At 43.9% G+C, this 23,557-nt stretch overlaps 1 protein-coding gene across 1 annotated transcript; it reads right to left on the bottom strand.

The window, feature by feature from the left end:
• Positions 1-413: 413 nt before the first annotated feature.
• On the bottom strand, positions 414-23,190 carry LOC125227342 (WD repeat-containing protein 35). Its single transcript, XM_048131632.1, has 22 exons — positions 23,085-23,190; positions 22,888-22,999; positions 22,294-22,433; positions 21,745-21,847; positions 21,464-21,624; positions 20,980-21,127; positions 19,880-20,010; positions 19,096-19,299; positions 18,756-18,870; positions 18,073-18,186; positions 17,602-17,824; positions 17,039-17,264; positions 16,226-16,395; positions 14,946-15,161; positions 14,499-14,642; positions 10,339-10,462; positions 9,974-10,099; positions 4,161-4,254; positions 2,565-2,740; positions 1,602-1,688; positions 1,192-1,301; positions 414-841 (listed from the first exon to the last, which is right to left on the bottom strand). Exons 1-22 carry the CDS (start codon positions 23,106-23,108, stop codon positions 673-675), a joined length of 3,117 nt encoding a protein of 1,038 aa, XP_047987589.1. The 5' UTR covers positions 23,109-23,190; the 3' UTR covers positions 414-672.
• Positions 23,191-23,557: the final 367 nt, after the last annotated feature.

The raw sequence follows: 23,557 nt of genomic DNA, 5'->3' as shown, positions 1-23,557 counted from the left end.
TGTGATTCACATAAAATGCTAAAAACTATAAATAACTAATCATTTGTACCTACCAAGCTAGGTAACTTAATTTTATACTAAGGACGGAATAATCATCACAATCATTTTAAGAGCTTCAGTTCTTGACATGACCGCTCAGCAGGCCTAACACATGATGGCCGCGAGAGTATGTCGCCGCGAGATAGACTACCTGTCCTTATGTCATTAATACGATTAGACAAAGACGTGTGATCTATCTCGCGGCGACATAGTCCCGCGGCCATCATGTGCTAGGCCTACTGGACAGTCAGGACGGCATAAACGGTCAATTGACAACAATTTATGTTGATTTCATTATGTTTCTTTCAAGCGGCAGGCATGGCGAGGAGCATGATGTCCGTTATTAGTAACCACACTAAGGGTAACATTAGATCATACTGCTTTATGTGCAGTGCAGCACGTAACTCATACGCTCCGGTCAGCCTTAGACCGGCGCATGACACATGGGACAGGAGTGGCGCAGCAGTGCGAGCCCAGACACCGCGCAGCCCACGGTATCGTAACTTACATATAACACACTGGTTTAGTGCATCACTCGGTTGCTCTTATTGGCTATTAGAGCGGCCCAAGTCACAGTAACAGTAGCCACACACCTCTGCCTACTTTTCAATGTTCCCATTGCATTGTATGGGTTTACAGCGGCGCGTGACACATAGGACAGGAGTGGCGCAGCACGAGCTCGTGCTGCATGGCGCGCGCCCCGCAGGCGCTGCACGTCCACACGGCGCGCGGCGCCACCAGTGCGCGCGCGGACACCGCGCAGCCCGGGAACACGGTGTCGCAGCCAGGGCACACCGCGCACCTGCAAACATACACCTATGTAATGACGTCATATGACAAGATGGTTGGTAACACTGCCCAACGAAACAACTAAGACTGGTACAGGGGGTGGAGGAGGTCAAGAGGTTCAAAGTGTTCAAACTATTGCAGAAAGTTAACTCTGGCAGAAAACTCCCATCTTTTCACTGTACGAAATCCTCGAATCCTGAATGTCTTTGTATATCATATTGTATTATTGCTATAGAATTACTTAATCATCTTATTTCTATATGATCTAATAACGTCCGTGGTTATTTGCATCGGCAACGAGTTCTTAGTACATACAACCTGAACGTTTTCAAGTAGTTCAAACCACGGTTAATGATAACTTACCATTCGGGTATGGCGGCGTTACAATTAGAGCAGTCGATTTTATTTCCTTTCACGTCCTTAGGTTTACATCTCGTGAAGATTTCTATTGCCAACTTTTCAAAATTCTCGGGCTGTAAAAAGGATTAATGAATTATTAAAAAATCACATAGACTAAATAAATAACCTAACAACAAAATTAAAATTTTGAAAAAACCCCCGATAGTGAACCGATTTTCACGAAACATGGCTAAGAACACTCCCGACTAACTCGGCTTTCAAGCAAAAAAAAAACTAAATCTAAATCGGTTCATCCGTTCGGGAGCTACGATGCCACAGACAGACACACACAATCAGACAGACACGTCAAACTTATAACACCCCGTTGTTTTTGCGTCAGGGGTTAAAAAGAGAAGTAAAGCAGCTGTACTCACATCGATTGCTTCGAGTTTGATGAATGCCTTCGAACATAATTCGTATGCTCTTGCTTCCACTGCTATCGATGCAATGGTACACCAAACCTAAGAACAAAAAATGAAATATAATTACAGACTATTATTTGACCACGGGCAACATTATATGGACTTATGGAGCTTGGTCCAAAAATCAATAAAGGTGAGAGTAAGCACATAATTTCGTTCAATGGGCTAAGTAAAATATCATTATTTTATTTCAGTAGATAAAGTTGGTTTTTGGACTCTTGTCTAGACCTTTAACTTTAACTGCATTTATTTTAATAAGTGGATTTATCTAACGAAATACAACTAAAACTATTATGTGCAAATTCAAACACGTATATAGATACTCGTATATGGAAACCTGTGTATGGTAAATGGTATTTCATTGTGGCCGATGGTTCTACTTATACTGGTCGTATAAATGCGTTATATGGCTTCGGACCTTGGCCTTTTATGATTATATACGTAATTTCATTGAGTTATATTAGATTGGCTATTTATAGTAACTCGATTGAATGGAGACAATACAAAATATACTAGTAAAGCATAACAATAGAAGAAAAGCAGAATTGCTGAGTGAGGTGGTCAATAATGTCTTCAGGTAGGTAGGTACAAGCAGAAAAATGTACGAGTAACAATAAACTTAATTATGAAGGCCCTGACCGTGCAGACCTGATTGACTCACGAAAGCTGACACGGTATATGGAATGTTAGATTTTTGTTGAGTAGTTTTAATCTCGAACCATTTTTATCCCTAGACTGGAACTTAATGCATCTTTATGGCCCTGTCATCATACCTGCAAGTTCTGTGAGGCGTTAAAAGTCTACAAAGATCGCGTACAACGCGAGTAGCGCATCATCGAGACGCGGAAGCCAATCTAATTTCTTTCATTAACCAGTGTCACACCTAAAGCTTCATGTATTGCCCTGGCATCATACCTGCAGGTGCTGCGCGGGATTCAAGTCGTCGACAACCGCGAGCAACCGTCCGGCCGCACGTAGCGCCGCGTCGGGGCGCGGAGGGCGGGCCAGCGCGCGCTCGGCCGCCATCTCGAACCAGTGCTGCGCCGCGCCCAGCCGGAAACTTCGCGTGGCTTCTCGCACTTTAGCTCCATCTGATCAAACAATAATGTTTAAGAAAAAAAAAACCGGCCAAGTGCGAGTCGGACTCGCCCACCGAGGGTTCCGTACAAACTTTCTTTCAAACTACCTAGTAAAAATAATCTCATATTTTCATATAACTCTAATGACTTGACTAGAAGACAAAGGCACTAATGAGTATTATTGTGTATAGCGCCATCTCCCGGTCAATTTGCTAACTAATTTGCGCGACCTGGTTTTTCAGGGATAATTCTTTATAATGTTAACCGATTTAAACAGTTTTTACTTTATTGGACAGAAGATGGTTTACGTAACATCTCGTATTAATTTGAAGTACGATATACATCCGCAAGGGTGGGTAAATTGAAAGTAAAAATCTGAAACGTTTTTTGTGAATTAAAAAAAAAGTATTTAAAATACAAACACGATTATTTTTCCTGTAGGTAATATTTGGCATAAAACCAATGTTTACTAAAATTTTCATAATTTAACTAATTCGGAGATAAGGGGGGGGGGGGGGGGAACGGTATTTTTTTTTACATTGTCCTTCAAACTTCTTTTTTTTTCCACAACAAAAAAATTATAAAAAATTGCTTATTTACGTTCAATTTGAGCTCTTTCCAACGATACCCCACTTGACCTAGTAACTTGAAATTTACAGTTTGCCCCCCTTTCATTTTGGCCATTTTCTACAATTAAAATTAATATATTAAAAAAAATTATACTTTCTATTTGTAGAGGTTTACAATGTTCATAACTATTCCAAATTTCAAGTTGATAGCATTAGTAGTTCTCGAGATATTTAGGAATGTGACAGACGGACAGACAGACGGACAGAGTCGCACCATAAGGGTTCCTGTTGTACCTTTTTGTTACGGAACCCTAAAAACGCCACTTTTTGGTTTCTGGTGAAAGGTACTTGCGAATGTTGGATTATGTAGAAATGTATAGGTATTTTTTAAAACTGCTTTTAATAAATCTTTGATTATTTGATGGAAACACAAATGAATATACGTATACCGTTAAGGTTTGAGGAGATTCCTCATGAATCCGATATCCGATTATAAGAAATCGAGCTTGACAACTCTCTTATTATATATCAATGCTTAACAAACATAACAAAGAGAGCAAATCTCCTAACAAATAAATGTCACTGTTCTGAATTTAAATGCATGCTGTTCTTATAAAAACACAAAAATCACTATATTGTATGCCTTTAAGATTTGAGGAGTTCCCTCGATTTCTCCAGGATCCCATCATCAGAACTGGGTTCTGATGATGCATATATTTCTCTTTATCTGGTTGAACTGGACCAATCTGCATGCATATATTTCAATATATTTTTTTTTAATCGGTCCAGTAACAGAAAATTCAACATATTAACCAATCAATCAGTAGTTACTAGTTAAGGATTTGAAGTTATTATTTACTTACCCACAGAATTCTGAGTATACAGGTGTCCCGCTAAGATATATAATTTCTTTACACGCGACGGCGACACGCATTTTGAGGCTTCGATGTTAGCAAGCTAAAATATAAAATATAATAATTTTACCTTCCAATAAAATTGTTATTATTTTGCCTGGTATATCCGAGGTCTTTATAGAGAGAGTACGTCGTAGACGTCGCATCGAACCGGTAGATGGCGCCATCGTTCGTTGTAAGTCGCTCCGGCGTCACACCGCCGCGATGTTGGTAGTCCCGTTTTTCCCCACCTGCAACACAAGGCCCCCCGCGCCCCGACTCGCCACCAGCCACCCTCATTGTTGAGGAGAAGTGCCGACGGTATATTAAGCCTACCAGGAAGGCATCACTCAGACCTCGGATATACCAGGCAAAATAATAACAATTTTATTGGAAGGTAAAATTATTATATTATTTGTGCCGTTTGTATATCCGAGGTCTTTATAGAGACCTGTTTATTATCTCCTGGTGGCGAGTCAGCTGGCGCGCAAGCCTTTGGTAGCCCTATTGGCATAGCATAGAAGAATAAGTGAATCAGTTGTTGAACCGATTTGACAGATGTATCAGTCGAAATAGCCTTCGATCCGCGAATATCTCGGTGCCAGAAACGCCTAAAGAGATTTTCGTGATGACGTTTAGCTTTAGTCAGCGAATAGTTAGAGAAATGACATTATTATACATCGCAGATCAAAACCAAAAAAGATGTAGGCGAGGCTGACTTGAACAAGATACAAAAACCTTAGATACACTATTATTATTAACAGACACGTTATTTTATCAGGTTATAAACCCAATTTCAGACACAGAGTGTGGAAATTAACTGTAAAAGTAGTGTAACTATCTGTACTGTAGCAGGGTAACGTAATTGATACTGCTTTTGTCAACCCTTCGTAAAAATTATCTAAATCAATATTAGCTTTGATATGACTATTTAAAGTCCAACGTCTTACGTCCATATCAAACACAGAAAAAGGTCATCACTCACGCGCCCAAGGGCTATTTGTTACAATACTGGTATTTTCGATCAGACTATTTCGCGTCAAGCGAGCGCGGTTGCAAGCGAGACTCCTGAACTCTGAACTCTTTTTAGTGAGGGCATTTGAGGATACCGATCGCTCGGTAAAACTAGCCTAGAAGATGAAAAGTACGAGCGCTGTCGATTGCTACTACACTGGACGGAGGTATCAGTCGATTTCTTCAAGTCAGTCATTGACTCTTAGGGTAATCCATTACTTAATCCAAAACCCGATGCGACGGATTTCTACTTCGTGCAATGAAGGTCGACAGAGTAGACTGAGAGGTGGAGACGTCCGTGTCGCATCGCTGGTGGTTGCTGAACACGTCGTGGTAGCAGGTCAAGGGGTGAATTAAAACACCGCCACACATGCGCGCTTTAAGAGCGTAGGCGGAGCGCAATAATGGCGGTGCACCGCACAAACGCTGGCGTTGCGCCCAGTGGGCGCTAGCGGGAACTAACGAGCGCTGATTGCGAGCGCAACGCGCGCGGGACGCGAGCGGAATGCACGCGCATTCAGCGCGCTGATAGCGTAGCGTTAGCGCTATGTGTGGCGGAGGCTTAATACGTACCGTTGTACGACGTAATGCAGGGCTCTCGCAGACGAAGAGGTACGATGACGGGCGAAGCAGAAGAAGGCGAGGTCACCGAAGGTCACTTACTTGGCTCCCAGGGGGTGCATACTGACCTCGTACGACAGTCTGTTGGAGTCAGCAGTTACTGTCGTAGTTACTCGTAACAGAAGAGATGTAATCCTGCCATCGTACAGCATAACATAACATAACATACAACCGAACTGTGCATAGCATATAGTGCTATGCGAACCTTAATCCGGCTGCATGTCACTTCAGTCGCTAGCGCCACCGCCTGTTGAAGATTATTTTCCATCGGAAGAGCTTTACTTCGTACAATGTTCCGATTATTGAAGGTCTTATCGGGCTGCAGATGCAAGCAAAACAGGGGCGATTGGCCTACAGCTATCGGCAGCTGTACGAGGTAATGCTGGAAACTGCAGCGGTGCAACCTTCCTCTGTAGACTACGAAAGTTGTGAAATTGATGAAATCAGGTTCAACGATCGAATCAAGCACTATATTAATTCAGTATAGTCGAGCCAGATGATAACTACTGAAGTCCTCCTGAGTTCCTGGCCCCTTTCGCTTTGAGCTGGAATCTCAAGTTCACTAAGGCGAAGCGGGTTTATTTTTCCCAATTTGTTTATTAGAGGCTCGGCGAATAAGTTAATATCTCGAATGGACAGTGGGCGCCACAAGCCTCCGGGAAATCGTCGTGTACTTGGAACCCCCGCGGCCAGATTACCGATCGGTTTTGGTGTCCACCCGGTAAACAGACGCACGCTCAGGATGCAGGACGCTGGCTCGAATTCAGATCTGGACATTCTGAAAGAGATTTTTTTTTTAATTCCGCAAACCTTTACGATGTCTTTGACCTACACAATGAGCGATGTACAGGAATCACAGGGTCTTCTCGCGAGGCGCCTCTCCGATTAGATAGCTCGCGAACATCGTCAGGACACCCTCGCAGCAGTGCGGCTCCTCGTCCGGTTATTGACGTCTTACCTCGTTCAACTATGGGTGTCCAAACCACGTTAGGACGTAGCATCTTTAGAATTTATCTGTTCTCACTTCGGCGACGGAGGAGTCCTTGGTCAAAATAGAGTGTAAATACTGTCGTACTTCACGGGAACTGGAAAGAGAAGAGTGGATACCATAGTGTACGGGATGTCAGCTGATAGCGGCGCCCGGCGTCACATTGGAGGGTAGTATCAGCCTGGTCAGCAACAGAGTCTGCAACGATACCGTAGCAGACGGAGCCTGGATAGTCGTGGTCGTGGCACCATTGTAGGGGAAGACAGTGTTCGCGGTGAGCGTGACATCTTAGGCGCGACGGGCGTTATCAGCGTGGCGGCTAGCAGCACCAAGGGCCCACATCAGCAATCTTACCAGCTTGTCACTGCAGCAGACGCTGTTATGTTCGGCGGTCAGATTGAGACGGCCGTCGTCAGCTCGAAAGGCGTCTCGATGCCCTGTCGCGTCACGCAGTATCGTGCTCGGTGGCCTTCTCGAGGTCGCCGCCGTCAGCGCGGGAGGCACCGGCGCCAGCGTGGCAGTCAGCTACATCGGTGAACAGCATCAACAGAGTTCGCGGCGTCGTCACGGCAAACGCAGCAGGAAAATTAGCGACGCCTTCGCGGCAGCCGCAGTATTGCGCTCGGTGGCGCGATGAAGGTCGCCGCGTCTGCAATCTTACCTCGTGCGATCGAGGCGACATCAAGGCGCCAGCATCAGCGTGTCGGCCGACGACACCGGTGGAAAACTTCAAGTAGCTTGCGGCGTTGTCACGGCAGACGCAGCAGAAGGATTGCGACGCCTGTGCAGCGGTTAACAGTATTACGCTCTGCATCACCACTGAGGCGCCAGCATAAACGTGGCGGCCAGCAATACTGGTGGACAGCTTCGGCAGGGTCGCGTCGTTGTCACGGCATATGAACGCTCTACATCACCATCGAGGCGCCAGCATAAGCGTGGCGGCCAGCGATACTGGTGGACAGCTTCAGCAGGATCGCGGCGTTGTCACGGCAGATGAGCTCGCTGCATCACCATCGAGGCGCCAGCATAAGCGTGGCGGCCAGCGATACTGGTGGACAGCTACAGCAGGTGGACAGTCAGCAGGATCGCGGCGTTGTCACGGCAGACGAACGCTCTGCATCATCATCGAGGCGCCAGCATAAGCGTGGCGGCCAGCGATATTGGTAGACAGCTTCAGCAGGCTCGCGGCGTTGTCAAGGCAGACGCACGCTCTGCATCACCATCGAGGCGCCAGCATAAGCGTTGCGGCCAGCGATACTGGTGGACAGCTTCAGCAGGATCGCGGCGTTGTCACGGCAGACGAACGCTCTGCATCACCATCGAGGCGCCAGCATAAGCGTGGCGGCCAGCGATACTGGTGGACAGCTTCAGCAGGATCGCGGCGTTGTCACGGCAGACGAACGCTCTGCATCACCATCGAGGCGCCAGCATAAGCGTGGCGGCCAGCGATACTGGTGGACAGCTTCAGCAGGATCGCGGCGTTGTCACGGCAGACGAACGCTCTGCATCACCATCGAGGCGCCAGCATAAGCGTGGCGGCCAGCGATACTGGTGGACAGCTTCAGCAGGATCGCGGCGTTGTCACGGCAGACGAACGCTCTGCATCACCATCGAGGCGCCAGCATAAGCGTGGCGGCCAGCGATACTGGTGGACAGCTTCAGCAGGATCGCGGCGTTGTCACGGCAGACGAACGCTCTGCATCACCATCGAGGCGCCAGCATAAGCGTGGCGGCCAGCGATACTGGTGGACAGCTTCAGCAGGCTCGCGGCGTTGTGGTGGGGGCCGCGCTGGTAGCCTGCGTATTGACGACTGATCACTAACGGCACGGCGCTCGCGTCGGGGCAGCAGCAGACATACTTACAGCGTCGCATGCGACGCCTATGCGGCGGCCACAACGTTGTTCGGCGGCACCGCAGAGATGGCCATCGTTAACGAGGAGGCAACTTCTACGCAACCTCGGCGGCGCCGACGCGGCGGACAACACTGCCGCGGTCAGCGGCGCTATCGCAGCGCTACAGTAAGTTTCGGCGCCGACACGTGGCTTGGGGCCTCCGCACCGAATCGGAAACCGAACATGTTCTTTCTAAAATAATATGAATCTGCTCACCCATTCGTCGGAGAAATTCAAACCTCCTTGGAGCGCGGTATTCCTCCACCGCGCCCGCCGCCGCCGCCGCAGCCCGCAGGTCGCGCAGCCCGCGGTCGCGAAGCACGTGGTCCCCGGAGCACGTGGTCCCCGGCGGAGCAACTTACCTACGTTACCGCTTATATTCTCGCGCGAAACTTTTAATACGCGGATAACACTTCCTACTTTAGTCTCGGAAATACGAATAGTTTAAAAAGAAAACTGATTAACGGTAACGATTTTTGCAGCATGGAACTTTCTTACAAAAAAGTGGGTAGAATCATAAAGCACCGCTCGTTCATTTCTATAGTGAGAACCCCGAAAGACGAATAATGATCGCTAGCGAGGCATAATATATCTCATTATTCAAGACGAACGAGCGTAAATTAAAAGGAAAGAAAGAATTGACGGATGAAATTGAAAAATTTCATAATTCCGAAACGTTATAATAAGCTACTTTTTAAATAAAAACACGAATAACTCTGGTTTGACCAGAAATAACAAGGAAATAGAAACTAAAATATTAATTTCGAGACACCATGCTGTAAAAATGTTCGAACGGAATACACGACAACCGGTCACTTCGGCGTTCGACGAAACAATGAGGGTGGCTGGTGGCGAGTCGGGGCGCGGGGGGCCTTGTGTTGCAGGTGGGGAAAAACGGGACTACCAACATCGCGGCGGTGTGACGCCGGAGCGACTTACAACGAACGATGGCGCCATCTACCGGTTCGATGCGACGTCTACGACGTACTCTCTCTATAAAGACCTCGGATATACAAACGGCACAAATAATAAACATCTTTGTATAAAAAATTTCTTCTAGAATTGGTGGTAGCGACTAAGGGTAAAGGCCACTTGAACGTTCCAGCAGAGTCCGCAACTAGTGGTAAGCGGGGGGTTAAACGCTTAACCTGGAGTTAAGTTGTACTCTTAACTCCCTGGAACGTCCATGTGGCCCTAAAGAGATCAAAGGCGGGAGGGGGTCTGAGATTAGGGCGCCCGTTGGAGAACTCAGGTAATGGTAAATTACCTGAAATGCCATGGCCGCAGCCTGTAACATGCGACCCGTCTCCTTCAGCTGCATAATTCCTTGGATGGAAGGTGTTTCATTGATGATGTCACCCATTTCGTCCATGTTCGTTTTTATTGGTGCATCCTGAAAAAAAAACTCTTGAATTACATGCTTTACTCGTAAAGCAAGGTTGGCGAGATTTTACTCAGTACATGGAAGATAGGAAAGGGATAAAAGAAAACATGTTACAAACATCAATACATTGAACTTAGGTAAGTGGTTTTTATCCTATAGTGTTTTCTCCCTTTAGAACTGTGACTGGTTCTATAAAATCGTCTTGATTCTCGAGACGAAGAGAAAAAAAAACGAAACTTGTTGCCAACCTTAGGTTGCCTAGGCGAGCTGGTAAACAGCTTCGATAGGGCTTCGTTGTCCTCCAGCGCCATGTAACATTTCTTCAGCCCCTCTGTGTTATTGGACATTGTGTAATACTCGAGGGCTCCAGTCCTGCAATAATCCGGAAACATTATTCATAGGTTCGAATTCAATGGTGACGGCTGGAGTGGTAGGTACTGCTTGAAGACTTTTTAAGCCCTCACAGAACGTGCAGGTATGATGACAGGGCGATAAAGATGCACTAAGTTCCAGTCTAGGGATCAAAATGGTTCGAGATATTTTATATGTATGCCTAATGATACCCGCCGAGTTTCTTTTGTTTGTAACTTTTCGAGACTTTAATTTCTAGTCGGAACTAGACATGCGCGCCGCTTGGAAAAAATCGGGCGGCGGCGCGCCTCGAAAAAATCATCGGCGGCGGCGTGAGATTTTTTTCAACTTTTTAAATATCACTTTCATGGGGTTAAATATTAATGAAAATCTTATTTTTAGTATATTATGCAACCGTTTTTTAAGACACTGGGCAAAAAAAGTGAGAGGCATGGGTACCAGCATGATTTGATTGACTCTTTTTGACTCAGTTCAACAACATCGCAAACATTACTTTATCTACGACCATGTATTACCAATTTGTATAGTTTTTTAGAAGAACTTTCTGAAAATACACTCTGTTTCCTGGATTTTTACTCCCAGTTCTTATACTAGATAACTAGAACTAGAAACTGTTCAGAAGACCTTCTGCAAGTTTTCCTTGCACTTTTACACTTGCCCAAACCTGATGACTCACTGGCTCATTCAGCAAAAGAGAAAGTGCTTTCCTTGCTCTCTGTTTGTCGCTTTGTCTTCTTTTCAATATTGCCTGGGTTCAACCTAGCAAATAAGAGTTGAAAAGGGATGTCCGCTTGCTGATTTGAAAACAGTTCTAAGTACCTTGAAGACCACCAGCTCAATATCGACCGGCAGTACGGTCTTCGCCATGGTCGAGGCGCTGGAGACCTCTTTGTCTACCTTACTTGTCGTTGCGCCACAGCTATAGAGAGCACTGGTTGTTAGCCTGGATATCACAAAGGCCTTTTATAGTGTTTGGCGTAAGGCTCTTCTCTTTAAACTGACCTCGTACTGTCTTCCTAAAGGGTTGTGCAGATTGGTTCCTGCTTCCTGTTTAGGCGAATCATTTCAGTCGTCACTGTAGGAATAAGTATGCTCGAACTAAAAGTTCATAAACGTTGGCGTATCATAAGGATCTGTACTGTTTACCTTGTTCCTTCTGCAATTCAATGATTTGTTGTCTGCTAATAATATTCACTGCTATACAGATGATAACACTACCGATAGCCGTTATACAGGTAGTGCAAAAATGCCTCCCCTGAGCAGTTGTCGGAGTATAGGATGCAACCTTTTGTCTGAGATCGAGACGTTTCTGGTCTCAGAATTGGGTAATCTTAACCTAGCCCAGTTCAAACAAAGTATAGTTAGTGCGTTTTCTACTAAAAAAAAAAACACCATTTGCCACGGCGCCAGTGCGGTTTCAGGGCACCCCTTTTACCATCTCTAACCAAAAGTATGGATACTTGGTGCTGACATATCCAGTTTCGAAGTCATGTGAAACATGAAGCTAAATTGGGTTCCAACGATAGAACAGGGCCAAACTACCGGGTCAGCGTCAGCGACTTTCGTCATATGAAGCGCAGGTTCGACCTTAATCGAGGGCTATGGCGTGCGGGGTTCCGCAGGGGTCTGTCTTGGGTCCAATCCTGTGGAATCTCGGCTATGATTGGGTGATCCGGGGGGTGCAGTTTCCCCGCATGATCACCGTGTGTTACGCAGACGACACACTGGTGGCTAGTGGGAAGAGAGCTAGAAGAGGTACTCAGGAGGGCGGCGGTGGCGACCGAGCTCACGGTAGAGCGCATAGGACTCCTGGGGCTCCGGGTTGCCTTACCAAAGACCGAGGCTATGGTACTCGGGCGAACGAGGGGGTGGGGGCGGTTACCTCCGGGCACTGCAGTGAGGGTGGGGGGGGTGAATCTGTTCAGGTCAAGCCCCACATCAAGTACTTGGGTCTTGTCCTGGACAGGAAGTGGACTTTCGAGGAGCACTTTGCGAAACTGGCTCCTCGCCTCGTGGGGGCCGCGTCGACTTTGGGCAGCCTATTACCTAATCTAGGAGAGCTGAATACCCCATGTCGGCGGCTATATGCGGGAGTCATCAGGAGCATGGCACTCTACGCAGTTCCCATTTGGGCAGAACGACTAACGACACGCGCAAAGGCACTGCTCCGTCGGCCACAAAGGCTCGTGGCCCAAAGGATGGTGAGGGCCTACCGCACCACCTCTCACGCAGCGGCATGTCTTCTTGCCGGCACCCCACCTTGGGAGCTGGACGCGGGGGTGCTGGCAGAGAGGTACCGGCTTAAAGTGGAAGCCAGGGAGCGAGGAGAGGTCCCGGACGCCGAGGAAGCGGAGAGGAGATTGCGGACTGCCGCGGAGCGCCTGCTAGAAAGATGGAGGGATGCCTTGGAGAATAGCACCTATAGAATCCGAACCATAGGAGCTATTCTCCCAGTGATGGACGAGTGGCTTAGTCGCAGGGGGGGGGCCTGACATATAGGATGACGCTGTTTCGGACATTACCTACACAGAATACGGAGAGAGCCGGGGCCTCACTGCCACGAGTGCGGCGCAGCGGACGACACGGCCCAGCACACTTTGGATGAGTGCGGTCGCTGGGCGGTAGAAAGAGCCTCCCTCGGGGCGGCGACGGGGATGGCGGATCTCTCGCTACGCAGCGTAGTAGAAGCCATTCTGGGTAGCGAGAGAAACTGAAATGCGGTGGCTTCCTTCTGCGAAGAGATCATATCGCAGAAGGAAGAAGCAGAGAGGGAGCGAGAAGCAGCCGCAGACGCTCTTCCGCTGCGACGCAGGCGGCAGGGTCAAAGGCGAAGAACGTACGCTCGCCTCGAGCCCTAAGCCCCCGATGCTAGCCTGGGGGATTAAGCGTTTATGATCCCCCTCCTCATGCCTTGGCTCCTGGTGCCTTGGCCGCAAGCCCGGGCAATGCCGGAGTGTGCCATGGTGAATGACATGATGAACATACATCGATCCCAGCGCGCCCTCACGAACGGCAGAGAGGATGAAACGCCGGAGTGGGTTTATCGGGTAGGGCCAAGTTTCCCCCCTCTCGCTAGGGGAGGGGAAAGAAACGGCGAGTCCCACACATCGTGCGTAACTGCATTCCCACTCCGTCAAAAAAAAGGTTCGACCTTTAATATTGAGTACTGTCCCCATCTCTGGTCTGGCGCTCCGCAATACCAGCTCCTTCCGCTTGACTCCATCCAACGGCGGCGGGCAGTTTGGTTTGTCAGCAAATTTATTGACGGCTTAGATTAGGACTAGAACCTGTCAGCCTTCGCAGCGCCGTTGGAATGTGTAGAACATTCAGAGAGAGCGTTTATACAATGGGGATATTAGGAAGAGCTTTTTGTATACTACCGTCTCAAATTGTTACCCACAGCACGCCATTTTTGACCTCTCATAAGCAACGGTTAATTGCATAAAATACTATAATGAAACTAAAGGGACATGGGGTACGCGCGTTTCATTTGTTTGTTTATATTCAATGGATTTTAATATTATTAATTTCGTATGGTTCTCCATTTCGGCGCGAAATTCAAACTATCGGCGGCGGCGCCGGCGCGCTGGCTCCTTGTAGCGGCGGCGCGCATGTCTAGTCGGAACTATTTTTTAATCTTGGATGAAAATGGGGTATGTGTTTTTTTTTCCCAAATCTATAAACTCCAATGTTCATTAATTTGAAATTGAGGGAAAGTCTTCCGTTCGGTCATCCGTTTTCCCATAGCAGCAGGGGACCTGGCAGCTGCCTTCACTGACCCAATAACAAAATACACCTGTATTGCCTCCGAGCTGCTCCTGAATTGTTTGAACAGCATTTTCAAAGTGCAAAAGTTACACCCCCTTATTCATCACTAAAGTTATCAAGCCGTTAAAGTTCGTTTGTCCCTTTCTACCACACCAATGCGTCGGAAAGGGACAAACGAACTTTACCGCCTTGATAACTTTAGTGTACGTTTATGAATAAGGGGGTTAGAGTTTATAGCATAATGTATAATAAAATTCCAGAAATTTACCAATTCTGCCGGTCTATGTAGTAGTCACCAATGTTGCTGTAGGCCTGCTTGACTTGCGCGTCCGTCGTGCTTGCGGATTGCTTGAGGAGTTCCACTACTCGGAACCAGTGACCGAGACGCTTGCGGAGTGCTATCGCCAAATCTCTGGGAGAAAATTAAATAAAAGGGTTGCATAAAAGTAATATGTACCCATAAATATAGTAGTACAAATCGTCGGATGACAATTCAAACTTACTAAGTCCAAGTAAGTTGATAGGTAGCCGTAATGAAACATGTATGCAGCACAACAAAGTTGATTTTTGTTTATTTTTTTTTTCTAATTAAGTAGTGAGTTTTGGTTGGTACCCGATGATAATAAAACTAAGGTTTTAATAAAATACTTTTCTTCCAAATTTATAGTCTTACTACTCGCCTATAGTCTTTGAGTCTCAGTGAAAGATTTTTTACCTCCTATCTTCATCATGGTATATCTTCTCAGCTGCATCAAAATCTTTAAAGTAAGCGAGTATTTCCGCCTTCTTCAGCGCGTTAGAATGCAGCGCGTTCAGTCGAGAGACGAATCTAATGCCCGCATAGTCGTTGCGCCGCACGAATGCCGCCTCTGCCGTCTCTAAAGCTGACTCGCTTTCTAAGTTTTTTAATGCTGCTTCAGCTAATAGCAACCTGAAGAAAACGGAAAAGATTTATTCTGGATTTCAGCAGGTAATATGCTGTACTATCTCAATTTTAATGTGTTTTAACAAGCACTACTGTCTTATACACCACTCATTTGTAAAGGGTGCGTATCGATCAATATAACTTTTTTTGATATACTTTTAGTCGTTATAACGATCATTTGATATAATTATTGAACCATATAACAACAAATGATATACTAACAAATTGTATAATTCTTATTTAATATAATGATCATTTTTTCGAAAAACATTTATTATAACATACTTTTAAATGCTTATTTCCGATAATAAATAAATTGTATAACACATATTGATTCTTTCTAAAGCTCAGTTAGAATAAAAAAAATTAGAATAAATTAGATCCATCATTTACCAGAAAAGTAGATTAGCTTAGAACTGTGACCCCTACACACAACGCGCTGCTACCAGAAAAAATAGGTTAGGTTAGGTTAGAACTGCTACCCTTAAACACATCTACTGTCAGAAAAGTAGGTTAGGTTAGGTTAGAACTGTGATCCCTTAAAAAAAGAATAAAATTAATTCATGAAATGTTTTATACTGTTTGGTAGTTATATTATACTAGTCGTATATCAATGGATAGTTCCATAAAACAGTTATTATAAATAATTGTTATACGAAATAATGATTATACAAAATAAAAGTAGATGTTTTGTGGTTATACCAAATGTTAATCATGTCAAATGAGTGATTATATCCTTTAAAAATATACCAAATGTTGTTATATAAAATGTTACTATACCAAAAAAAGTTATACCAATCATTACACACCCTAGTATTAGAGGGTATGACTATAGCTGTCTTGCTGTTTTGGGCAAAATGTTACAAAAGTTAGGTTTCCAATAAGTGTCCTACGGATTCTGCGACAGTATTTACATAAAAATCCTAAACAGAGACTGGCGCGCGCCTCACGATACACAGTGGCAACACAAATCGCGCGATGTTGCCAGACATGTCGATCGAAGTCCAGCAACGTGGCACCACTTCACACCTTAAAGCCACACCAAGTAACACTATGAACTATGAACATACCATAGCTGCGGGTGTGGGTTATCCTTTATGAAATTCTCGGCCTCCTTCAAGCCGACCTTCTCGATGAGCTGGCGAGTGTCTCTCAGAGACTTGACCTCCACTCGCACGATGTGCTGCGGCGTGCACTTGTCTGCGATACCGTCTAGTAGCGCTGTTGTGATCTCCAGTTCCTAAAAAAATGGGTAGGTTTTAAAATATAAATCTTCGGCTCTATTATATTTTCAAGGAACCTGCTATTGACCATTGGGTTTGTGCAGTTAAATCACCCGACGTTTTTTCGATTACATTTTGACAACTTGACCTCTCTTCTCCTTTCTGATATTTGGTGAGGTCTTCAGCTATATACTCCCCCACGTTTATGTTGTTGTTGGCACACTTCCCTATAGTTACCTTGAATGCGAACGGTTCTTCAAGCTCTGTGTCTATCACACATAACATAAAGGCGCCTTCTCAGTTACAACCAGCATCTGTGGGTTACGGTTGACCCACAGCGCGCTCCACACATCTTTGCGAAGCGCCTGCCATACGCTAATGTTGTTGGTCAAAACCTGTATCTGTGGGTTGTCACTATAACTACGGTTAGGTACAATAGGTACCTTAAATGTGCACAGATAGCCCTGCATCGCGAGCGGTTCCTTTGGTTCTGTATCCCTCATGGCGAGCCTTCTCGGCTACCGCCAGCAATTGTGGGTTATCAATGTTATCATTGACCCACAGCGCTCTCCACACATCTTTGCGAAGCGCCTGCCATACGCTAATGTTGTTGGTCAAAACCTGTATCTGTGGGTTGTCACTATAACTACGGTTAGGTACCTTAAATGTGCACAGATAGCCCTGCATCGCAAGCGGTTCCTCTGGTTCTGTATCCCTCATGACATAAAGGCGCGCCTTTTCAGCCACGGCCAGCATCTGTGGATTATCGCTCGCCCACAGTGCGCTCCACACGTCTTTGCGTAGCGCCTGCCCCACGTTTATGTTGTTAGCCATGTCAGTGTCTAGGAGGTATAATGAACCGGGCTGATCGATTACGTAGAATTTGCTGAAAATTGGGATAGTTGTAAACAGCAGTTCAGATGGGATCTTATGCACACGCTACGGGCACCGTCATTGAAATATGAATGGTTTATACTATACAGAAGGTATTCCTATCGTCGGGCATGAGTGTAGTACCAACTTCTTTTCTCGAAAACGTCCTTTAACAGTTATAAAACGCAGACACGAGATTATTGATATTGCCATTCACAAGTGCGATAGGGACGGCCAGATGTTTTATCATTTATCGCGCGAATATACTTGCCTGCCTGAATTGTCAACACTATCGACGATGAAACGATATAAAACAGGAATGGATTTTAGCTTTGATTTCATAATCGTACCTGGAATTAGAATTAAGTCCCAACTTGTACGGCCTCGAGTTCATATTGATAGACGTAATCTTCTTGAAGTTCACAAGCGAGAAGAAGAGGATAGTTCCAGAATCTCTTCCCACCAGCAGATGGCTTTCAGAGCAAGTTATACAGCATATGGTGTCATCTTGGTAGCTGACATCTCCCGTTGTTACCGGCGTCCCGTCAGCGCGAAATAAATGCTCTGTGCTTCCTGCAAACGAATTTACGCTTATAAACTTAAACGAATTGTTTTTTTTATCTTTTAAAAGTCACGTATATCGTGAACGAAAGTGTTGTAAGAACGGTTACTGCTGTTTACTGGCTAGAGACCTAGCGGGCCGTAGGTATGCTAGTAATGCTACTTTGCCAAAGAAACTTAAATAATTTGTTCAGTAGTTTTGTCTGTAAGGATGAAAAAGAACTCCATATCCACGTAATTAAAAAAAGTGTCTTACGTACTTGGTCTAGACGGCGTAGAAAACTTCCAGACCACAAATGATTCTTTGGATGCTGCAACGACCGTGGCTTTGCTGTTGATAGCCACGTATACCATGGGAATACTCACTACCTTAGCTAAACAGAAAGACACCATTATATTTTCATACATTTATATTTTCAAGGAATCATTGCAGTTAAAATACAGTCAAGTGCAAAAATATGGACCAAAAATCGTCTCATAAATATGGTACTACGCTTATTACGCCGGACTAAGATGCTATGGGACATATTTCTGAGTAAGATGTGTACACCCATATTTTTACACTTGACTGTACAAACCTTACGCGTTTCAGAGCTTAGCATCCCAGCGTCGATATTATGTAAACATGTTATTAAGGAATTAGGAATATGAACGTGAAACTCAACGAAATAACTAAATTTTAAATTAAAACAAAAAATGGAATAACGCCCACCACCGAAACGACTTTTTTTTTGAAAAATGGCGGCCTGCCAGACGTGAGTTTTCCATGCCATCCCTCTGCACATTCAGTGCAGTAATAAAGCATCATTCATGCTAGACACCGATTTAAACTTAAATCTGAACCATCTTACATGGCGACCTTGCCATATATCATATATGGACGGAGTAGCACGGGACCCAAACTGCGAATCACTTCAAACTTTAAATGAAGTATAATACTGACCGTCACATTGGATCCCTTGCTGATTTGAGATAATCAGCATATTGAGCGTGGCAATAACACAATACTCATCCGTGCCGCACATATCTATCACGTCCGGAATGTGGTTTACCCATGACTGAAAAAATAAAACAGATTTGATACATACATTTCGACTTTCTATCTTCTCTTCCTCTTTTTACTTTCAACGTTAGGTGGGGTCGATACAACTTGCCTTACTTCTCTTTCTAATCTCAGCAGTCACTTCTTTCTTTCTCATATCCCAGGACATACCCATCGCTGCCATGTACCAGGACGCAGAAATGTTCTAAAGTTACTGCAATAATAAAGGAAAAGTACTTACCTGTAATGTAACTGTGTCCCAGAATGTAACGGTTTCCGTGCCAGACACGTATGCGAGCGTGTTTCCGTAAAATGCGTACTTATGGTCGGGCTTCACGTTGGCGAAGTAGATGAAGGAATCGATGGCGATAGCGAGGCGCAGGGACCGTTTCTCCCAGGACAGCGAGCGCATCGCTCCACCAGGGACTCGTAATGTTCGAATGTGCTGCAACATTAAATGAGTAAAGTGTTTGAAAACTCGCGGCTAAAATCCCGGGCTTCTGATGTTAAAGAACTTATTTCGAAATACCCGCCAAGCCGTATTTTTATTTTGTCAAAACAATTTAAGAAGAGGTACACAGGAAGAGGTAGGTAAGAAGCGCTGGTGGCCTAGAAGAAGCGCTGGTGGCTTGGGGTTAAGAGCGTGCGACTTTCGATCCGGAGGTCGCGGGTTCGAACCCCGGCTCGTACCAATGAGTTTTTCGGAATTTATGTGCGAAATGTCATTTGATATTTGCCAGTCTCTTTTCGGTGAAGGAAAACATCGTGAGGAAACCGGACTAATTCCAACAAGGCCTAGTTACCCTCCGGGTTGAAAGGTCAGATGGCAGTCGCTTTCGTAAAACTAGTGCCTACGCCAAATCTTGGAATTAGTTGTCAAAGCGGACCCCAGACTTCCATGAGCCGTGGCAAATGCCGGGATAACGCAAGGAGGATGAATTTAAGAAGAGGTACGACGGGTAAAGAAAGGAAGAGGCGAAGGGGGGCTCCAAGACACTCAATCTCGTATACAAAAATAGTCTTACTTCTCCATAGGCGCTGAAGAATTGTACCACGTTTGTCTGGTCCGATGTGCACCCGGCGGCCGCCAACACAGTTCCGTTGTGGTTCCAATGGCAGTATATTGCCTTCATGTTGGTTTCTACTACTATGCTATCTGAAAACATATTTTTTAATGCTATTTCTAAAAAGTAGAAAGAAGCCTGGATGTTGTGAGATGTAGACAATAGTACAGGTCAGTTGACTGAGTAAAAGCAGAGTGATATTGAATAGAATAATTAAGTTGGTTTTACTACCACGGGCGGGAAATTCAAGAATCTCGAGCAGCTGAATACCTGCAGTCTACGTCTACTTTCGTCTTTCTTTAGTAGCATAGTTAAGTGTGCCTCATCCTCATGCACACTAAATGTAGGCCTATTTAACATTTTATTTATTACATTTTTTTACTTTTTAGGGTTCTGTAGTCAACTAGGAACCCTTATAGTTCGCCATGTCTGTCTGTCCGTCCGTCCGTCCGTCCGTCCGTCCGCGGATAATCTCAATAACCGTAAGCACTAGAAAGCTGAAATTTGGTACCAATATGTATATCAATCATGCCAACAAAGTGCAAAAATAAAAAATGGAAAAAAATGTTTTATTAGGGTACCCCCCCCCCCACATGTAAAGTGGGGGCTGATTTTTTTTTCATTCCAACCCCAACGTTTAATAAATTGTTGGATAGGTATTTAAAAATGAATAAGGGTTTACTAAGATCGTTTTTTGATAATATTAATATTTTCGGAAATAATCGTCCTAAAGGAAAAAAAGTGTCCCCCCCCCCCCTCTAACTTTTGAACCATATGTTTAAAAAATATGAAAAAATCTCAAAAGTAGAACTTTATACAGATTTTCTAGGAAAATTGTTTTGAACTTGATAGGTTCAGTAGTTTTTGAGAAAAATACGGAAAACTACGGAACCCTACACTGAGCGCGGCCCGACACGCTCTTGGCCGGTTTTTTTTGCAACCTCTCTAGCCAATATATATATATATATATATATATATATATATATATATATAGATACACTCGTTTTTAAGTTCCTGATTTGTACTGTTTTCTTTTAGGGACATGATAAGTGATAACCTACCTTCTTCCACGCAGTTTTTCATCAGCAATATAAGTCCGCTTTTGTAACAGATCATCAACACGGGCCGGTTGGGCGGCGCCTTGCCAGCGTACCAGTCCATCGCGACCACTTCCATTGAGCCCGTCACACCATTTATAGCTACTGGCATCTATAAAAAAATATATGATCATATTTCTTAACCATTTAAAACTGGTTTTTGATGTGAATTTGCATATTGCGCTGATTAGCGTGCGATTCATCGCTAGGAGTACTAATCCAGACGTTCACTAATGAGTATAACGAGGCATGTCAGTGACATAGGTAGTTTTTTATAAATGTTTATAAAAAAAAAAAAGTAATTTTGCCAGAAGAAAAACTTTTTGAATTGAATAACAGCGTAAAGCGGCGGATATTTAAATGTTCTTACAACATGAGTAGAAATAGGTATCATAAGAAAAGATCATGGAATAATTATAATGGAAAAAGTGTGGAGACATTGGCTTACTGTTAAATTTCCTTGGTCATCATACAACTGCAACTCTCCACCGACCAAAGCAAACAGCAACTGGGTGTTGTCAGGAGACCACTGCACAGCAGCTAGACCGGGCCCCTTTATGTCCTTACCCCAAACCCTGGATCCATCCACGGATCCAACAATCACAGCACCTAAAAACATCAAAATTATTTGTTGAGTATAAACATACCTACTTACATATTCTAAAATTATTTTCATGTGTTGTCTAGTTATAATTTATCTAATTAATGTATGATGTTTGTTAAACACACCATCTTCATAGGCAATGCATATCTTTTGACCATCAGAGCCCCAAGCCATACTTGAGACAGTAGATTTGTTTCTATTATTTATCATTTCTTCATACCAGGACCCCTTTAAAGAAAATTATACATAGATTAGAACAGTTTAATTATAGTTTTCATGACATGATAATAAATAGTCTTAAAATGGCTGAATCTACCTCACAACACCTGGCCATACAAGCTAAGAACCTGAACTTTCTACTGGAATTTGGTCCATAAGGGTAGGAAATATGGTATATTTGAACAAATGCATCTTTGATCCAATGTAATTGTGTAAGATTTTCCATAATAAAAAATTATTCAATTCTAGGGATAAAAAACCTTATGCTGGCACCAAATGTAAAATAGGTACTTTGACTAACCATAATACTAAAATAATTTAAATTTTATCTTAAGGAATATTTACTGCTGGGGCTAGCAGACAACTCATAAACCTGCAAAAACATTGTCAGCTAAGAGTGCTATTGGTATTAGTATTACATTATTTTGAAATAAATCTGTGAAAATAGTTTTTACCTTATACAGCATCCAGACAATGATGACTCCATGTTCATCACTTGTAGTCAGTTTCTGATAGACTTCATTCCAAATAGCCACTCGTAATTGGCCCGTGTGCCCTTCCAGACTCAAGTTCATAGACAGATTGCCTCCACCACCTGCCAAATTTGAATTATTATTGGTTGTTGTGTTCAAGTGCATTTACTAAGCTGGAGTAAACCCAGATCCATACCCAGCCCAATTACGACAAACTGGATTGCAATCCCTGTATGGCATCAGTTTTAGTTTCTAATATATATAGAGTATAGAGAAGAATGTTACAAGATGTATGACTACTAGGAAATGTGAATCTTTTGTTCCCTAGTTGCAGCACACAAATAACATATTACTTTTATGTATCTCTGATTGACCCTATGGTTGACTGATAGAGAATCCCTCTTGACATTAAGTTCGTCATTTGTATATTTTGCGAAATAAAGTTTAAATAAATAAATAAATATTTAGCATGCTCTCGACACATATGCAATAAACAACTTTTTCAAACTCATATACTTTGTGCTGATGAGTACTTTGTAGTTGTGTTTCCATTGCGAAATATTAAATAAACCTTACCAGACTCTAATTTTAAAACTTTTAACATTCCTTCTTCTCCACCCACCGCAATGTAACCTGAGGAATGGTTCCATGATATACAAGTTACATTTGACTGCTTTGGAATGGCAATCTGAAAATATAATTTAAAGGTATATTAAACTTATTTTTTTTTACGTGTCTCCATAGTAACCTAAAGAATAACAAGAAAGAAGTACCTTTTTACTCATATAAATGAACATTTTGAGGATGTACGCACAAAAAGCTAATAAAGGTATTTAATTTAATTAATATAATATTTGTTTTAGTACACTGGTGTAGTAATTGAAGAAATTATTTGATAACTTTTCAAAACGTTCATACATCGACAAAGTTCGTTTCCATATAGTATTAACTAAAACATAGAATTCCTATGAATTCAGTTTTAATCCTAAGATTAATTAGTTAACATATATTTCACATTTTAATTGAAAACTTTTACTTTAAACAACGAAAACAACTCTATCAACAGCAAATACATTAATACAGCAATGTTTGTTCGGTATCTGACATTGACACTTTTGACAGTAATGATCTGTTAATGGCACTGCCACATAAATCCGGACTCGTTCTGATTATTACGCGATCCGCCAGTGTGAGAACCCCTAAAACATTCCGTTGCATGTCTAAATTAAGCCCGGATGAAGGTGTT

The sequence above is a fragment of the Leguminivora glycinivorella genome, chromosome 6, assembly GCF_023078275.1.
Source record: "Leguminivora glycinivorella isolate SPB_JAAS2020 chromosome 6, LegGlyc_1.1, whole genome shotgun sequence".
Taxonomy (NCBI): domain Eukaryota; kingdom Metazoa; phylum Arthropoda; class Insecta; order Lepidoptera; family Tortricidae; genus Leguminivora; species Leguminivora glycinivorella.
Note: the sequence above shows the minus strand (reverse complement) of the source record. Positions and strands in the feature narration are given on the sequence as shown.